The sequence below is a fragment of the Myodes glareolus genome, chromosome 11 (genome assembly GCF_982192425.1).
Source record: "Myodes glareolus chromosome 11, mMyoGla1.1, whole genome shotgun sequence".
Classification (NCBI taxonomy): Eukaryota; Metazoa; Chordata; class Mammalia; order Rodentia; family Cricetidae; genus Myodes; species Myodes glareolus.
In genome coordinates this window covers 23,768,802-23,788,402 of record NC_142036.1, presented here as the reverse complement: position 1 = coordinate 23,788,402, position 19,601 = coordinate 23,768,802, and the positions used below count along the sequence as shown (strand labels likewise).

The 19,601-nt window shown below is 47.2% G+C and overlaps 1 protein-coding gene across 2 annotated transcripts; it reads right to left on the bottom strand.

Moving 5' to 3' along the window:
- Positions 1-890: 890 nt before the first annotated feature.
- Ddx24 (DEAD-box helicase 24) lies at positions 891-19,068 on the bottom strand. 2 transcript variants are annotated; one of them, XM_048449527.3, is made up of 9 exons: positions 18,964-19,068; positions 16,863-17,576; positions 11,922-12,449; positions 11,043-11,196; positions 10,243-10,758; positions 9,223-9,298; positions 4,368-4,556; positions 2,705-2,834; positions 891-1,410 (listed from the first exon to the last, which is right to left on the bottom strand). In XM_048449527.3, the coding sequence occupies exons 2-9, from the start codon at positions 17,569-17,571 to the stop codon at positions 1,145-1,147; spliced, it is 2,568 nt and encodes an 855-aa protein (XP_048305484.3). In that variant the 5' UTR covers positions 17,572-17,576; positions 18,964-19,068; the 3' UTR covers positions 891-1,144. The 2 variants fall into 2 exon arrangements, with proteins under 2 accessions (XP_048305484.3, XP_048305485.3); XM_048449528.3 differs by having other exon boundaries at positions 18,951-19,021.
- Between the last annotated feature and the right edge of the window lie 533 nt (positions 19,069-19,601).

The window sequence follows — 19,601 nt, the reverse complement described above, 5'->3', positions numbered from 1 at the left end:
GGGTGAGCAGCCCCCATCCTCCATCACATTGCATATATATGGTTCAGATACTTGTCCAGCACACGAGGCCCTGGGCTCAATCTCTATTAGTTCAGGGGTTAAAAGGTATCTTAATGCCAGGCAATCAGTCAACAGTGACACCAGAATCTGAGTTTAGGCTCAAGGCTAAAAGGGAATCCCCATGGCTACCTCTCAACCTTGCTACGAGATAAGGAGACTGTGTTTCTTACATATTAGGATATTTAGGCATGCCTGTATACTAAAATCCAGACTCCTCAAGGGAAACATCTGAACCATGCCTGTGAAGATCTGTCTCAAAGTCCAGGCTGTGCTGTGCTTCTCCCAGGTCAGTCAGACTGACCAGGGGCTGGGCAGCAGGCGGCACTGTTCCTACAGTGTATTTACACTAGGCCCTAATGCCAGCTCAACGATGGCCAGCACTGTGAGGCAAGTAGCCCAGAGCACTGAGCTCCTCCTAGAGAACACAGCCATACACCAGGAATGACACATGACAATTCAGACTGAGGAGTCTGTTTTACAAAAAGGCTAGGACAAAGACAATTCACGGAATCATGCCCAGGAGCTTGGGCCAGATCCCGTGGTCTCTCTGGACCCTACAGATTAGTGACTGACACCCTTATGAGCTGAGGGCAGTCCAAGGACAGCAAGCTCTTCCCTGTCCACCTTCCAGGGTGGCTTAGATAAGACAGCAGTGTGACACAGAAAAGGAGCTGGTATTATATCACTGTGGAAAAGGACAGGGACATAGGCTGAAGACCTGACAGTTTGTGATACAGTGACATCATTTCCCCTATGAAGGAACAGTGCTGTGCTGGCCCAAGGGAATCTCAGAATTAATGACAAAATACACTGCAACACCCTCAGGGTGATTCTCTGCTCCCACTTGTTTTTAATTGGGAAACCAAGGTGTACACAAGAAGCCTGCATAAACTGGATGCAGAGACACAGTTGCTGGCTACTACACTTACTCCACAACACACATGTGCACGAGGTCTTTTTGGCTAAAAGATGGAAGAGTGAGACATTTTCCTGGGTGGATGGCGGAGTGAAGCGCAGGCTAGGAAGGCTTTCACAGATGGCTGGAGGAGAGGTACCACTGAGCAGTCATCACGCTGGGGGCAAGTTAGCTTGTGCTTGAACTTGGCTGTGGTGGTGGCCGATGCTCTTTTGGCTTCTTCCTCCTCCTCTTCTGTCTGGAGAGGCAGCTCAGCGCAGACTCGCCATTCCCGGGGGCCACCACAGGCTGAGGCGGCCTGCCAGACTGTGTGGGGTACCTGGTCTTCAGGTTCTCCTGGAAGAGTGGCTGGGAGAGCAGATGGCGTAGCTCCTGCTTCAGGATCTTCATCTGCTTCTGTCGCCGACGCTCTTCCTGCTGGTCGGCTTTTCCTCCTTGAGATACAAATATAACATCATGTTTATGCAGAAACACTTTTTTAGACTAATATAAGTTATGGTGCTTGAAGTTCAGAACCATAAACAAAATTTCTGTTTAGGAGAGATGCGATGGGCCACCGTCCGTCACTGTTCAGGGCCAGTAAAGACAGTCCTCAATTTACAGAGAAGGTAACCCGGTCTTAGGAGTCACATCACTGGTGCAAAGCAAACTGTCCGAGATCGGAGCTCACATCTGACTGAAGACTGCTGCTCTACCACTGCAGCTAGACACACACTGCCACCTCAAGTACGGCAACCACACACTCCTCAGAAGAGAGTAAACACTTCTCTGCAGCCTGATTCTTCAGTACCTCCCCAAACAATGCTGTAACTGCACACTGAGGTGGACGCAGCCCAAGTCCCCATCCAAGCAAGCCTGACCTCAAAAAGGAAAGTCAGGGACTCACATCTCTATTTGAGCCCTAGGTCAGAGCCACAAGGAGGAGTGCACTGTTGGCAAACTCCCGGCTCCCACACTGAGCAGCAGTCTGCCTCTCAACTTGATGGCTGGGCAGAGAAGCCAACACCACAGCTGAGCTGAGCGGCTGTGTGGAAGAAGGAGCACAAACACTGTCATGAGCCCCAGATGTAATCCTCAGCTTCCCTACGCAAGGCCGTGCAGCCTGGTCCCTTCCTTGGCTTCTGGCCCAAAGACAGAAGAGGGCTTAGGTAATGCCTGGCGGTAGAGCTGTTCTAATGTACAGATTCCTTCTCTTTGGGAGCCATCCCCTGCATGTAAAAGAATAATAGTTCCCACTCGATTCATGCCAAGAGGCTAGGGTGTTGGGAGATATGGAGGTGCTTTGCTGCCTTGCAAGGCAGGTGCAGTACTAAATACAACGATAAATAATGACTTAACAGTCTTCTACACCTATTTTTGAGCACACCTGTACACAGTTTGCCTCCTTTACTCAATCTTAAGCCAGGAGACAGGAAGTTTACTGCCTGTCTTACAGAAGAAAGAGGCATACAAAGAGGCTAAGGACACAGTAAGAGAACAGGCTGCATTAACTAGGACATCTGCTGTGTCTGCTCCTGGTCGGAGACTCCATGGGCTGTCATATGGGACAGAATCAGACACATAGGAAAGGTCCAGGGCAGGCCCACCCGGGATGAGTAGGCATGAGACAAGAAAAGGGCCCACTGCTGTTTCTGATGGGTCACAGAAGCGACGATGGTTCCAGCCACGTGCAAGTTAAGGGAAATCCAGTGCTGGAGGCAGCCTCCCACCCACCCAGCCTGGGCGCACCTTTGTACATGTCTTCTTCCAGCTCGATCTCGAGGGCTGCCGCCGCCTGCTCAATCCAGGAGTTGTGCAAACAAGCCTGGAAGTTCCGGTACTCAGCCTTTTCAACCTGTCGGGCTAGGCGGATCCGCTCCTGAGGGGACAGGGGCACAAAATTCCCATTTGACAGGGCCCGGGCCTCTCAGCAAGCGAAGCTTCACTGAAACTGTCCTAACTGCTCTGTGAGCTGTAAGCAGCGAGACTAACTCAGATCCCACTGAAACCCTTTGCCTGGGCTCCTGACAACACCTGGTCATCATTATCCACACAACCACGAAAGCCTGCTTGCACCTCATAGAGGACTGTCCCAGGCTTCCAACTTACGGGTGGCCAGACTGAACTAGTCTCCCCAGGTGTCACATTTGGTCTCCTCAATTCTTCTCATGGCTTTGGGGTCAGAATGCAGTGATACAATGCCCCCTTCAACCTGACATGGGAGATCACGTGCACTGAGGATAAGAAACCATAAAAATGGGGTGCTCCCAGGCTCAACAGGAATTCTGTGTCCCTCCCCACCTCCCACCAGCCCCATCACCAATCCTCACACGACCAACATACCTTCCATGCCAGGTGGCCACAGGCCCTCCAGCTGCCTTGTTTCCACTCCCTCAATGGCTGCAACTCCACCCCCTCTCTGCCCTTCCTCACCTCTGTGAAAGATGAAAGTTCCTCTCCCCACATCATAACCACATGCCTGCTAGCCTCAAGGCTCCACGGAAATCTCACTGTGCTGTGGGCCTGGCCTAGACACACACCTCTGGGGAGAATACCCCACATTAGTCCCTGCTACACCGAGACCCAGGGTACACCTTCACAGTGAATGCTCCCGAGTTAATCCAGATACAGAAAGCAAGCCTTACTGTCTCTGCTACAGGAGTACACCAAACCTTCAGCATTCACCTTGCTGTTCACAGCTCTCTGACAGATGTCAGTATGGCTGTGCTCACTGCACTGTCTAGTTGGAGTGGAAGCAGTGGAGACTTCCAGATCACACACCAAAGTGAATGGGGGAGAAAATGTAGCACGAACTCTAATTGGTCTTCAATAAGAACCCCGAGTCAGATAAAGGGGTAAATGCTGAAAGATCAGAGAAGCGGAGCAGCCAGCTGCTAGCTCTTACCTCTACCGAATCCTCAGACCGAATGGGCGATCCTCTCTCCAGGAATCCTCAGACTGAGACTGAATGCTATGCCTCCTGTCTCTTCCCGCTTTATAGCCCTCTCTCCGCCCAGCTGGATCCCTTCCTGTCTCGACCTTCCTAGTGCTGGGATTAAAGGTGAGAGTCACCACTGCCTGGCTGTTTCTCTCTTAGACTGATACAATCTTGTGTAGCCCAGGCTGGCCTTGAACTCAGAGATCTGTCTTGCCTCTGCCTCCCAAGTGCCGGGATTAAAGGTGTGCACCACCGCCTGGCCCCTACAGCTAACTAGTGGCTAGCTCCAAACTCTGATCTTCAGGTAAGCACAGAAAAATACCACCACAACCCTTTTCTGCCTTTCTCCCAGGTCTGGTGCTCCCAGCCTTTTTACAAAAGCCACCATCCAGCCATCAGCAGAACCACTTCTCAGTTCTCTAGGCTTCTGGTCTCAGAGCAAGGTGCTCCATGAGGGGGGTTTAACTGCTTTACCTTGACCACATCCATGTACTTTGACTGCACTGGGAACAGTGGGATGTCCTCATCCTTCTTCAGAGTTTTGTAAATCTTCTTGAAGTTCATCACATCCTCAGGCCCAATCAGCATCAAGCTGAGGCCTTCACTGGTAGCACGGGCAGTTCGACCACTCCGGTGGATATAAATCTCTGAGGTGCGGGGCACCTGCCAAAGCAGCAAAGAGGATCAGCACACAGACAATGTCCAGCAGTGTTCTTTCCCTCAGAGCCACAGCCCCAAACTGGCTCTGCTCTCTGAGGGTCAGAAACCTCTCCAGCACTGTGGACCAATGTAACCCTACTTCCAGAAACACAGACTGTCCCTAAGTTGACAGTCCACCCACCAGGCTCCCATGGCCTCCACACTGGCTCAGCTCTTCACAATCAACCTGGGTGTCTCTTCTACTCGCCACTCCCACGCCCCTTGTAACCAACGCCATCTAGTCTACTTCAGTCTCAGCTTTGCAATGTCCCCACTCGGCACGGGCAACTGACGACAGAACAGTCACTGAGTGACTGCCCGAGGCCAACCAGCCACAGAACACTGTATGTGTGGTGTGAATGAGATGTTTCCTAGGTCTCTGAATATCTGGTTCCCATTTTTGAGGCTTAGGAGGTATTACCTTGCTGGGAAAGTGTGTCACTGGTGGCAGGCTTTGAGGCTTCGGAAGCCACGTACCATTTCCAGTGTACTCTCTGTATCATATCTGCAGCTGAGCACTCAGCTCCTGCTCCACCCGCCTCCCACCCATTAGCTCTCCTCCCTCATTGTGGACTTATCACTCTGGAACCATAGCCATTAACCATAAATAAACCCTTTCTTCTAAATTGCCTTGGTCACACTGTTTTATCACAGAAATAGAAATGTAATGAAGGTCCGGCAGTGTAGCACATGCCTTCGCCATTATTCCCAGAACTTGAAAGGCAGAGGCAGGCAGATCTCTGTGCCAGCCTGGTCTACAAAGAGAGTTCCAGGACAGTCAGAGCTACAGAGAAAAACGCTGTTTGGAAAAAAAAAAAGAAAATAAAATGAAGGTAAAACTATCCTAGTCATAGGAAATACTTGAACATTACTCACATATTGTAAACCAGGAAACTAAAATACAAGGTGGTCTACTCACTTCCCCTAATTAACCAACTAAATGAGTGTGGGAACCAGGATTCAATTCAAAGACCTGCGAAGCCCAGGTCAACCTATGGCAGGTACATTGTCCACAGACAACATGGCATGAGTATTCATACCCTGCCTCCTGGGGCAACCAAGACTAATGAAGTACAGTGGCTCAGTGTCTACTGCAGACCGCTTACCATGTTCTAGCAATGAGGCTTGCCACCTTTCATGTTATAGAATGAAGAGCCAACTCCTGACCGTGACACTCTAGGCTTCAGCCATCCGTTCCTAGCTGACTCTGCTGGCCACAACTGTTCACCTACTCACGTCCCAACAAGGTCCTCCTCTCCCTCACTCCGAGTAGTGACCCTGTGTTAAGTCATCTGCAAAGACGGAACTTCAACTGAGGAAACACTGCAATCAGATCAATTGGCCTATGGACAAGTCTGGGGGCATTTTATTGATTGATGATTGATGTGAGAGCCCCCTCCACAGGTGGTCTTGGGTTATATAAGCAAGCAATCTGAGGAAACCAGCAGGAACCAGTCAGTAAGCAGCACTCTACGGCTGTCAGCTTCAGTTCCTGCCTCCAGGCTCCTGCCCTGCCCTCCCTTCACAGTGAGCTATAAACTGTAAAGTGAAACAAACGCTCTCCTCCCCAGGATGCTTTTGGGTCATGGTGTTTATTACAGCAGCAGAACCCTAACGAAGACGTACCCCAAACACAGCTACCCACACAGCCCTTTTCTCCCTCTGCACACCCCATCCTCTCCATCCTGGAACAGTACCATCTTCTGGAAAGCACTCAGCACCTCTCAAACTGTATTACATGTGATAATTTCCCGTCTTATGTTACAGTAGTGGCCATATCTCCACTATGGGATGCAGTGCTTCTTAGGGGCTGGGACTATGTTATGTGGTCCTGGTATCGTCTACAAGCAACCCAGTACCTGGTTCCAGAGATGAGCTAATCTGAAACTGGTACTCCCAAAATATTTTTCAAAGCAAAAAAAAATAAAAAAAGTAAAAAACTTCTGTGGAACAATCTTTCTGTACACTGTAAATATGTATCATTCTCATGTTAATAAAGAGCTGACTGGCCAATAGTTGGGCAGGTAGAGGTTACACAAGAAGCAAGACAAGCATTCTGTGCTGAAAAAAGGTACTGCCAAGTGGTAGAATGTAGGTAAGAAATATGGGTTAATTTAAGTTGCAAGTGCTAGTTTAGTAACAAGCCTAAGTTATCGGCTGAGCATTTATAATTAATATTAAGTCTCTGTGTAACTGGGGAACCAGTGGTCCCAACGAAAAACCCTGCTTACAAAAAATGTCCTAAGAGATGGCAGACTTTCCACACCGTGGTGGGTGCTTCACTCTCCAGCCAGTTCTAACAACCCTAAGGGGCAGGTGCGGTTGTTGCTTCCAGCTTATAGGTAACAGCACAACAATGAATGGTGCCAAAGTCCTGGCCCAAAGCTGTCAACCCTGAGGCATCAGAGTGGTGTTCTACTCCTGCGGTAGGATCTGGAGCCCGTGCTCCCAGCTACAACTACCTGCTGCTGTTCGCTCTTCACAATCACTAATGCTACTGCTGCTGCTGTTCCAGAACATGTAGTCAGTGTTTCCAATTGGGCAGCCCAAGACCTTTACATATGCCTTCCTAACCCAGCAACACACTACCCTGCCATCCACAAAATGAGAAAACTGAGGAGGGAGACCAAAGAATTTGTTGAAGGTCACACAGCTAGGATTTAGCCAAGGGAGGTCTTAACGACACCACTCTTGCACTGCACACCAGACTAGCCATTTAACATACTGCTGTGAGGGTCCTATACAAAACCCCCAAACAACCCAAGCTACTGCTAACTGTTGCTCTCCACAAACTAATGGTAAGACCCTACTGCTGAAGACAGCACCTACACAACTCACTGAACATGAAGAAGCTGAGCTGATGCCTACCTAGAATCATCATCCTTATGGGCTAGTGAGTGCTTACGCAGACTAGCGTTCACGGTACTGGAAGGTACTCTGGTTGTTACAAGAAGAGAAAGGCAAATGGCAATCCAGATACAAACCCTTCAATCTACAATGATGACCCGCATATATAATGTGCTGGTGCACACACACACACACACACACACACACACACATACATACAGATGAGAGAGAGAGAGAGACAACACACACAAAAGTCGTGGGAGTAACCAACCAATATCTGCTTAGAATTAAGGATCACTCTGCGAGATGAAACTCATGCCTGACACTGCTCAGGTGGCCAAGAATCTGGTATTAGATAGGTCACAGACTTAGCGGAGTACCACTGTTCTGCTAAGGGAACGTACAAATGAAAAGTCTGCTATCCTCTGAGATGTCTCCAGCAAATCCCTTCCCTCACACATTAGGGAACACTGTGGAAGAGGAAAGGTGGGGAGAGTGTAAGGCCAGTAGGGATGGAAGACACCAAAGAAATGGGGCCTTCTAAACAAAGCAGGATTGACATACACGAACACAGAGAATGAGGCAGCCTTCACAGGGCCTGCACAGAAGGGGTCTCAGTGCTGAGAGGAGTGGATGCAAGCCCATCCTCAACAGAACCACAGGCAAAGGAAAAATTAGTTTTCTCCAACAGTTTCACTGGGTATACAAATCACACTAAGGGCAGGATCCATGCCTAGAAGTAGACAGCCAACAGAAAATGAACTCAGTGGCATTTTTGGAGGGTTTTTCTCACATAATGCTTTGTCTGGGCTTTTTTTCCTTTACAGGTCTTTTGTTTATATATCATGGTCTGTAACTTTGTGTGCTTATGGGATTTGTTTGTGGGAGTGTGTATGTCTCTGCATCTGTATGTGTTTCTTATGCTTTATCTTTGGCCCTTTTTTCTGTTTGTTATTGTCCTAGTCTGTATTGTCCTATTTCTTTGTATTGTTGCCTATTTTGTAATGAGAAAGAAAGAAAAGGTATAGATGTGTGGGAGTGGGAAGATGGGAGGATCTGGGATGACTTAAGGGAGGGAACCATGATTAGAATATACTATATAAAAAATATACTATATGAAAAAATCAATTTTCAATATAAATTAAAACTATAAAAACAAAAATGCTGCTGTGGTCTGTCCCCACCAAAACTCCTGCTGCAGCCTAATTCTTCAGTATAACAAGGGCAGCAGTGCTGGGCGGGCCTAGCGGGAAGTGTTTGTAGGTGGGTTGGAAAGAGGAATGGAGTGAGTTCTTGCTCTCTGGGGCAGACTGGTTAACAAGAGACATAGCAGTCTCCTTCATGTTGGCCATGCTGCGCACTCCTCTACCTCAGGGCTCCCACCAGAAGCAGAGAGAAGAGCGAGCAGAACAGACACTGGTAGCATGCCCTTGAACTCCCAGCCCCCAGAATCAACAGGCACACCCTCTTTACAAATCACCTAGCCTTAGGCATTCTGTTATAGTAACAAAAGCACACTAAGACAAATGTTCAGCCATGCCATTGGAAGGTAAGAGGGTGGGAGGGACTGACACTTTAATCTGTAGATATAAGTGGCCCGAAGAGAAAGGTTATTTGATAGGATGCTGCTGTCTCAAAAGCAGTCATAATGGGCACTAGATGCTAATGTGAACATGCTGCAGGGAAATACTCCTCCCCTCTGCTCCAACCTTTGCTTTAACACTTTCCCATTCACTGAAGGGAGCAGGATGGCGGGGAGGGGCTTTCATGCTAAGAGCCATACCTGGTAATGGATGACATGTTGAACTTTAGGAATATCCAGACCCCGAGCTGCCACATCTGTTGCCAAGAGAACACAGCTGTAATGGAAACAAACAACAACAAAATGAATAACAATTATAAGACAGCTTAGCACCCACTAAGCACTCCACACTATAGCCCCACAAGGTAATACTATCACCTCCCTTTTACAATTAAGCTGAGGCTGAGAAAAGCACATGTTATATTCTGTCAGTGAATGAAATGAAGCCACACACATTCTGGATCAGTGTCTTTACCTCCTAATACTTTCTCACTTACTCTCTCCCATACTGACAGATTACCTCAGTCTTCCCTACACAGACAGCCTGTACTCACTCCCTGCATCAGAGTTGGCCCATAGGCTCTGGGGTCTGACAGATGCACCTGAGACCCAGCCCTGTCACTTCCACGTTGTGAAAACTTGGGCAAGCTGGTGAACTTTTCTAGACATCACCGTCATCTACAAAGTGAGAAGAGCGATGACAATAGCAGTGGGAGGGGCCCGTGATTACTGAAGGTCACACTGGGTAGTAGTTCCAATACTTTCCCTTCACCGTTGCCAGTCACTTTATTCTTCTAGCAATCCCATCAGCACCCGCTACCCTAAGTGTGAGACAATGAAGCACAGAGACATTGACTAACTTGACCTTCAAGGAAGTGAAGGGTTCAGGATTTGCTGTCAGATACTCTGGTTATAGTATCTGCTCTCAATCACAATGCACTCTGCCACTTCTCAAGGGTGTTAGAAGTAACTGGATGCCCAGGACTTCATCTGTAGTCTAACTACTTACTGGAAGTCTCTGAGAACGCTAACAGCAAACAAATACAATGAATTGTGACACTGTCAAATATAGAAATAAAATTAAGGAAAAGAGGGAAGAAGAAGAAAAAAGAGAGCTAGCCTGTCTTCTGCTCCTTAGGGACTTATGACAGGGGTGGGGTACCCCCCGGGTACAGTGTCTCATGGTTCAAAGCCAGGCTTTTGGGGACAGGGTTCACTTACTCTTCCAGACGGGCAAACTGTTCCAGGTTTCTGAGCCTCTGTTTCTGGTGCATGCAGGCATGCAGAGTCAGCGGCATGATGTCCAGGACCTTGAGGAGCCCAGAGAGGCGTTTGATGCAGGAGATGCTGTTGGCAAACACCAGGCTGCGGCCTGGGTACTGCATGAGGAAATAGTAGAGATACAAGTCTTTCTCATCTGTCTCACAGTGGATCTTGGTCTCTGTCAGGGTCTCCACTGTACCCTCATTCCTCGTGAGGTCAATAACTTTTGGCTTGCCCCGCATGCCAATCTTCTGCATGAGAAGGTCAAGTTTGGCGGTTTTATCTATTTTCTTCACATGCTTCTTATGAAGGATTCGAGCAGGAGCTTGGTGTACCAGGGTTAGTGTGGCAGAAAACACAAGAGTTTGTCGATTGGGGTTGTACTGGGAATCATTTAACATCTCTAGAAGCTGGGAGAGCTCAGCAAAATGGCCTTTCTCAACCATTCGATCAGCTTCATCTATCACGAGGCACCTGCAGACCAGACAGGCCACATCTTTGGTTAGTGCAACTGCAGGGAAGAAAAACCTCTACAGAATATCCCACTCCCACCCCAGTCACACACTCTCATTCACACACACACACAAGCACCCCACCATTGCCAACTTCTCTCGTGAATGCTTGGTTTGCAAGGATAGGGCCTGGATGGCCACAGTATTTTGTGGCAGTGAGAAAGCATTACCCATGCCATCCTGCACACATCACACACCTCAGGCTCACTTCAGAGGGTAAGAGAAGGGAGAGGGGCCGCCTCTCACCTGAGCTGCCGAAGGTTGCTTAAATGAGGATGTTTTTCTTTAATTAACTCCCAGAGTCGACCAGGGGTGGCGATCACAATCTCTGGATGGCGATTCAGCATCCTCTGCTGCTTTTGTGTGGACATTCCACCAACTAAAATTGCTGTCTTAATCCCTACGGACAGAAAACAGACACTGCTACTCCACCTGGCTGCTCATCCTCTGGACTAGCACATGGTCACCAGCACAGCTCTCTATGCCAAGGAGTACTGAAAAAGTCGGTCTGGTTTGACTCCTAGAGGTCTTAGCAGGCAGCCTGTAGCTTGTGGTCTGGACCCTGTTGACTTTGCCATTTCTTTCTAACCACAAGAGAAAGGCGGGATTTGAACCTGGTCAAACTTAGCTGCACAGCTCTGACCACGAGCAGTGGTGCACTACAGTGCTGGGCAGGATGTTTACACGGCACACCGTAAGGAGCCCTTTCAGCCCCCTTCCATTAAGTGAACCCGAGCTCTTCTGGGGCCTGGAGTTGTCATCTCTCGGGAAGAGGACTGCTTCTGGGCCAAGGGACAGGACAGCTGAGGTGCTCGGCAAGTGCCTTGCACTTGAGTGAGAACTCAGCCATGCAATGTGGCTTTCATTAGGATAAACACCATAGTGTGGAAACCCTTCCCAAAAGGTATAGAATTAAGCTTTTACCACAAGGCAGTCAGCAAACTTGTTATTAAAAGGTTAGGTTACTATAAACATTTTAGATATCTGGTCCCCTTATGGGAACTCAACAATTCTAAAGGACTTAATTCCAGCAAGTAAGAAATCGCTGCGAGAGGACAGGAGCCACAGCTCCCACTGCAGTCACCTGGCATTTAGAAACATTTATTCCGTGGAACTAAATCTCACCTGTAAACCTGGCCACAGCATCAATGTGTTGTCTGACCTGGATGGCCAGCTCTCGAGTGGGCGTCAGGACGAGTCCCAGCAGGGGGCGCCGTGGGTGCACCTTATAGACAGCAATGCGGTCACACAGCTCCTGCCTTAACCTCCCAGGCTGCTCTTCGTCAAGCTCGTCTCCTCCGTCCTCATTCTGCTTGGGGACAAGCTTGTCCTCAACCAAGGAAGAAGGTCCTTCACCAGCATCATCACCATCACGGGAGAGCGGTGCCCAGGCTGAAGCAGAGGCACTAGTCTTGGGTTCGGTCTTCGCCCCAGCCTCACTGGGCTGTGCTTCATTCTCAGTTCTGGCCTCATGAAGAAACACTCCAGACTCAGTCCCATCCGTGCGAGGTGATCCAAGATCAGCAGCGGCTCCTACCCTGCTCTCCCTTGGTGGTATCCCAGCGCTATGTGGGATAGGTGGAGCCTTCATCTTATGCCACTGCAGCACCGCATGAATCATCGGGATGGCAAAAGCAAGCGTTTTCCCGCTTCCTTAGAAGTAAAGCAAACACAACAGGAATCCATGATGCAGCACATCACTGTCTGAAGCTCCTGCCTTTGCACAGAAATAAGGGACTCTGAAAGCACTGAGGGTCAGCGTGACCGACCCAAAGCACCACCACTCTTCACAGGCTCGTGAAGAGCATGGCAGCCGAGTATGTGGCATAAAACAAGAAAGGCACAGCATGCTGGCACTAGATCTGACGTCACCAGTGACAATGAACAAACACCCCAGTGATGAAACCAAAAAGAAAGAAAGGTGAGTGTGTTTTATTGCGGAAAAACCTGTGCATCGCTTCAACCTTCTTCAGAGAAGGAATACAATCAACAGTTCTTTCAGAAATCCTAACAAGTTTGTCTCTAGGCCCGTGTGTTTTAAAACTGACCTGTGAAGGCATAAGGAGCCCACATCACCCAAGAGGCCAAAAAGGACACTACAACCTGAAAATCTGAAGCACAGCTTTTCTCCTTAATTGTCATTTTACTTTCTGCATTTCAGCTATTCATGGTCAATTATGGCCCAAAAAGTACTAAACTGACAAGTCCATAAATAAACACTTCATAAACTTCAAGCTGCTTATCATTCTAAGCAGTATAGGGAACTCCCACACTGTCTGGCTCCATCTACACGAGTCTTCCTTCTGTCCAGTGTATTCACAGTGTAAATGTTACCCACCTGCTTGCCAGTCATGCAGAGATCTGCTATCAGACTGTGTGCCCCTGGCTGCTGTCCTAGCACCTGAGACGAGCTCTCCCAGAGCAGCTCAGACATGCTAAAGAGAGGCTGTAAGGTGTTCTTTGATTGGAAGCTGTAAAGTCTCAACTTAGGGGAAAAAAAGTCATGACTTGGTCACTAAGATTCTTACTACAGTAAGAATGAATATTCCTTCCATGAAACTGTGATGAAGAAATTAATGTTAATTTTGCTGTTATATTTCAATCTGCAGAAAGTATGACTACAATGTATAAATGCTCAAGATATAAAAGACATTCAATCTACATAAATGTGCAGAAAGTACAGACAGCTCAGAGCATCTCATGTGTGTTTGGGGATCTACTAGGAGACCTGAAAGGTACCCTTCCTAGATACTAAAGGTAACAAGCAAGAATGTCCCGGGGGGTGGGGGAGATCAATCATGGTCTCTAGAAGAAAAAAGGCCTAATCCAAACCTGCAAGGAACTCTCATGGGCTGGTGAGATGAGATGGTTCAATGGATAAAGACACTTGCCACTAAGTCTGCCGATCTGCGATTGATCCCAAGACCCACATGGGGGAGGAGCAAACCTGCTCCCACAAGTTGTCTTAGAACCTCCACACAAAGGCCTTGGCTTGTGCAAACCTATATATAAATGCACATACATATAGAAATGTTTTTAAAAACTTGGAAAAAGGGAGAAAAAACTTTTATGAATAGTTCCAAGTTAAAAAATAATCACAGCAAAGAAACAAAACATTAGAAACAAAAGCTTAAAACAAACAAAAAACTTCAAAAGTTTAAGAAAAACTACACTTTCATCAGAGACAAAGAATGCCGAAATATATCATGGCAGCATGTGTAACTAACAGTCTAGGAAAAATAAAACTGACAATTCAGAACTACCCAGAAAACAAACACAAAACAAAGGCTGATTTAGCTTACAAAGCTGAGCCAATTCACTGGCAGACAGAGCTGTTACAAAGAATGCTAGCCAAAGCTTCCATGCAGAAGAAAGGATGGTGGTCGATGAGAATCTCCATCTACACAGGGAATGAAGTGCATTGGAAATTACAGAAACAGAAAGAAACTGGTACTTTTTAAACCTCTTTTAAAAAATAACTGCTTACAGCAAAACAGTTAAAGCATAGTCCTGATTTCCAACACAGATAGAAATACACAACCAAAAAACATACAACAAAAGTACAAAAGAGGGAGAAATGGAAATGCACCCTTGAGGCTCTTGTATCACACATAAGGCACTGTATCACTTGAAGGCAAACTATGATAAATATATGTGCACAAACCGTAACAGACTGTGAAACCTAAGGCAAACACTAAAAGACACCACAAAGACCTGTGGCTAGCAAAACAAGAAAGGAGACAGCGCAATGAATGTGTACTTGGTCTCATTCCCAGTTCCTGGCACAGAACTTCTGGAAACAACTCTAACTTCTCATTAGGAGCATCTTTTGTTATAACAGTTCATCCCCACCTTCCGTTCCTGGCCTCAGGAGTAACAGGGTCTATGTGCACTAGTGAGATGACGGTGAACTGAGACCAATCGCACCTGGAAAACTTGAGGGCATGGCTGGTGGCCACAGGCTGGGACTCTCATGCACATCCCTCGGAGAGGAGGACTGAAGACCAATGTCCATGTCCAACGACCAAGGCTTTAATAGGTTATAATGGAAGGAAGCTCTATATGAACACTGCAAAGGATGGGATTTGAAGAGCTCTCCCGGATGGGGAACTCATAAAAGCTGGTATGCCCAGACGGGTACACGGAAGTCCTCTGTCCTCAGCATTTTGTCGCTCTCTCCAATCGAACTGTTCCCGAGTTATACCCTTTAAGCCAGTGCATATGTCTCCCTGGGTTCTGGGGGCTTTTTAGAAAAGTATTAAACCAAGGAGGTTACTATGCACTCCTTCATTTGAACAAGTCAGGAACGGAGCCCAGTAAGGAAACAGGCTTGTGCGACTGGACCTAGGCTTGTTGGGGAAGTAGACAGAACTGACCTGCAGAAAAGGGCACACGGCTGGAGTTGAGAGATGAAGTACTTGGTTTGGTAAAACCCCACAGCAGCTGTGGTGTCACAACAAACATCTCGTTTTCTGTTGTTTCATTTTGAGATGAAGGTCTATGCAGCTCTGGCTGGCTTGGAACTTGCTCTGTAGACCAGGCTGAACCCACAGACCTTCCTGCTTCTTAAAGGCATGTACCATCACAGTTTCTGTTTGTTCTTAAAAACATCCTAATACAAGCTGAGGATCCCAACCCAAAAATCTGAATTCCCAAATACTAAAAAATTTTAAACATTCTGAGTTGCCAACATGGCCTACAGGCTATATTTTTAAGGAGTGTATAAAATATAAGTGGATTTCATACACAGTCGTGGATCCTATTCCTAAGATATTTCACTATATAGATGAAATTTTAATTTAAAAAAATCCAAATCTAAAACAGTAAGTGTCTCAAATATTTCAAATAAATATTTAATCTGTAATATCACCAAAAAATTCAATCTCAAGTAAGGTAACAAACAACAAAGAACCTCTTGGACAACTAGGGAAAAGTCGGAACAGACTTAACTCAGCTGTTTTCTGTAACCACATTAAGTACAAATGGCCTGAATAACTCAGTTAAAGAACAAAAATTATGTACTACACACAAGAAAAGCATAGCACATAGAAAAGCAGTTTGTCAAACAAAATCTACAGAACAGTATGGAAAGGACAGGCCATGCTAACATCAGAACAAAGCCACAAGGAAAAGCTGCAGATGAACGCAGGCGCCACAAAAAGCCCCCTACAGGATACAGATGGTTGCTCTGTCACGGAAAGGAGCCAGCTAACCTAGTGCACTGACAAGAATGTCTTAATATATAAAACATTTATGAACCTGGTAACAGACCATCAGCTACATGAAACAGAAAACTGGATAGAATTTTAAGTTGAAAACTATCACACAGGAAAAACGAATTAAAACAAAAAACTCTAATGTTTTAAAATTTCAAATCTGTACTTAAAAACCTCTTTAAAAGGGAAGAGCAAGCCCAGATGAATTCTAACAAATATTTAAAGGTGAAAGAAAATCAATTATTTAAAACTCTTTCAGATAACTGACAACAGAACGCTTCACAAGCTATCAAGGCCGATGTTACTATCAGTTCTAACACCAGACAAGAACATTACAGTAAAACTAGAGATGGACATTCTCATTTCATGTTCACACCTGACCAAATCCAACATATAAACAGCATATTGTGATCAAGTTCACTGTTTCTCAGGAATGTATTGTTTCCATTTCTGAAACCCAATATAATTGACCATTATCAACATTTTAAAAACAAAGTCCCACATACCTAAAAAACATGCAAGAAGAACATTTGTAAAAATAATAATAATAATAAATAAATAAATAATAAATAAAAATTTAACATCCATTCTTGATGGCCTGTAACAGAAGCCTCTCAGCCTGAGAGCAAGGGAGTAAGCAGTACTGCCACCCCCATCTCACATGCTCTACAGAGATAAAGCAAGGGCACCAAAGTCAGCAGGGGCAGATTCCAGCCCAGAGCTGGATGCTTTCTCAACATCGTCATTCAACATGGCTTTTGTGGTCATGTTCTCAACATTCCCCTTCTCCAGTTTTCCAGCCTATGAGCAACCAAAGCCTGGATCTAACCGCTCTCAGCACAGCCCTTACCTGTCTCAGCGGCTCCAAGGATGTCCAGCTTGTCCCGGATGGCAGGGGCCAAGGTCAGAGCCTGGATCGGGGTGGGTGCGGAGAAGCCTAGGAAGCTGAGTGCTCGGAGAACAGCCTTGGGCACAAACAGGTCCCTCCAGGCGGACACGTCTGCCTTCTGGTCATGCACTTCAGGCATCCATGTCTTTGCTTTTTTGGGCACTTTAGAGGCGGTGCTCTGGGAAAGATCTAATTTCTTTTTCCCTTTGTTTTTCTTCTTTTTTGGAACAGCCTGTGCCAGGCTTTCCGAGGCTGCGTCCCCTACCTTTTGATCCAAACAAACAGTCTCTGGCTCAGAATCTTTGACTTCATCCTGGGCAGTACTTCCTTTGGCAGTCACTAACACATCTTTCCGTTTCTTCAACTTGGTCTTCTTCTTCGGAGAGCTAGACTCTTCTTCTTCATCCTCCTCCTCCTCTTCTGAAACAGCCTGGGCCTTTCTCTTCTTGGGCTCCTCGTTTGAGAAGAAACCAGAGGGGTTTTTGGCAGGGGAGACTAAACGGTAATCTGTCAGTTCCTCAAAGCACACCAAGTCATCCATCTGTCCATCTGCAAACAGATTTGGGTCGATCTTCACCTGCTTCCACTTCCCCACAACTTTGATGCCCTTTGTCTGAAATGTACCACGACTCGGTGGCTTTGGCCTTGATTTGATCTCCTTTAACTTCATGGTTGCTGAAAAGAAACGTTCTTTCAGGTTAGCAACTGTGAAGCATGGGTTCTATGACAACACACATGTTCCGATGAACCTAAAACATACTTGACCCTGCAAACAACCGAGAACCCAAAGATGGTTTAACATACATAGAGCAGATGCTCCCAGGCAGAAAATGAAGCACGCTCACAGAATAGGGAGCTGGGCTGGGAGCAGTCGGAACACAGGCGATATAGTAACATGAGCTAACTTGAGTCAGGATCCCAGCCCCAACACTTAATTGTATGCAACCTTCAACAACACTACCGATCTTCTCAGAATTTAGTGTTTTAATCCTGTTAAAAAGAGAGGGCCAAGCTAATATCTACTTTTAGGCTATACACAAATAGTTGAAATTACAACAGAGGTGACAAAATAGTGCCTGACCTACAGAGGCCATTTTTAAGATGGAGTAAGGACTGGAGATGGATTTTCATTTCTGGCTTTAGGGGATAGAGTATGCTTTATTTATTACAAGTGCGCCGAGTTCTCTTCCCTATTAGAACAAGGCAATGCCATCTCCACCCCGAGAAGCTTTCTAATTACATTTTAAGCAATCGAGAGCTAGCAGGAGTTGTAGCTCAGAGTGTTAGCCTAGTACGAATGAAGCCCTAGGTTCCGCCCCCGGTACTGCGTAAAACCATGCTTAGTGGGTATCAAGCCTTCCAGAAACGGAGTTAGGAAGATCAGGAGTTCAAAGCCAGCCATGGCCACATGAGACCATGTCTTTAAATGGGGTAATGGGTTATGCGAGATTCGTTTGAGTCAAAGTGGCTCCACAGTGATCCTCTTTAAACAAGAAAGAACAGAATTTGTGGAAGCATAAGGTAAAACTCGATTCATATCTGGATCCAACACTTAGCACCTCAGCGTCTTTGGTAAACCTCTCTGTGGCTCAGTTCCCTCACCTACTATTTAAGGATAATGAGGTATTTAACCCACTGGGTCGTCATTTGAATACGACATGGTGACGCACGTCAAAACCCGCTTAGCATGGCGCCTGTTGTAGAGAGCAGCACACTGACTCGCAGGCCAGGCTCAAGCAGCGGTCCCAGACATCGACTACACAACGACCCCACCGCACCTCGACCCCACCGCACCTCGGCCCCACCTTGACGAACCGAAAAGAATGTCACTAAAAATGGGCCCTGGGAAGTGCCCTGCACCGCCTACAAGAGTTCCTCAGGCACTGCGATCGCACGAGACCTTCAAGGGAAGTTCCTGGGCCTGGATGCGTGGTTACCGGCATCAGGCGTGGGCCGTCCGGGAACCAGGGCTGACGGTGCACCCGTAACCCACTATGCCTTGGGGACACCGGGAGCCAGCCGCAGAGGGGCCACGCGCACCGCTCTCACCAGGACTACTCACCGCCAGACTTCTCTCCTGCACCGGGGACGTCTGCGCCAACCTGACCCGGAACTGCAGCAGCAGCAGGGTCTGAAACTGCAGTTCCGGGGCGGGACTTCACGCACGCGTGCACGCTGCAGAAGGAAGTACCGCCTCCATACGGAAGCAGCCGTCTGATTGGCACTGTTCAGGACGTGGGCGGGAAGGAAAAGGCTTGGCTGTTGTACTCCGCTTGGCCCTCGCTCTCTGCTTGTTTTATCACTTAGGCTGCGGCTCGGAGCTCTTTCACGGACACTAGGGAGCGCATGTGATCGCATAATCTTGATCTAGTTTGGGTGCAGTATTTACTGTTAGTCTTGAAGCGTTTTCTTACCTGACTTACCACACTAAGCCTGTACTGAAAATGCTGGGTTCTGCAGTTCCATAGTGACGTCCTACTGCACAGGGCTGGTGAAGATAGAGAGGCCAGTCTCGAACGCAAGTTTTAGACCTTGGTACAATAGACTTTAACATTAATAAATATAATTAACAAACTTCCTTAGGAAATACTAGGATACATAGGAAGAAGAAAACAGGAGTCAGACATGGGGGCGCGTGCCTTTAATCAATACCAACACTCGGAAGGCAGAGGCAGGTGGATCTTGGAACTCAAAGCCAGC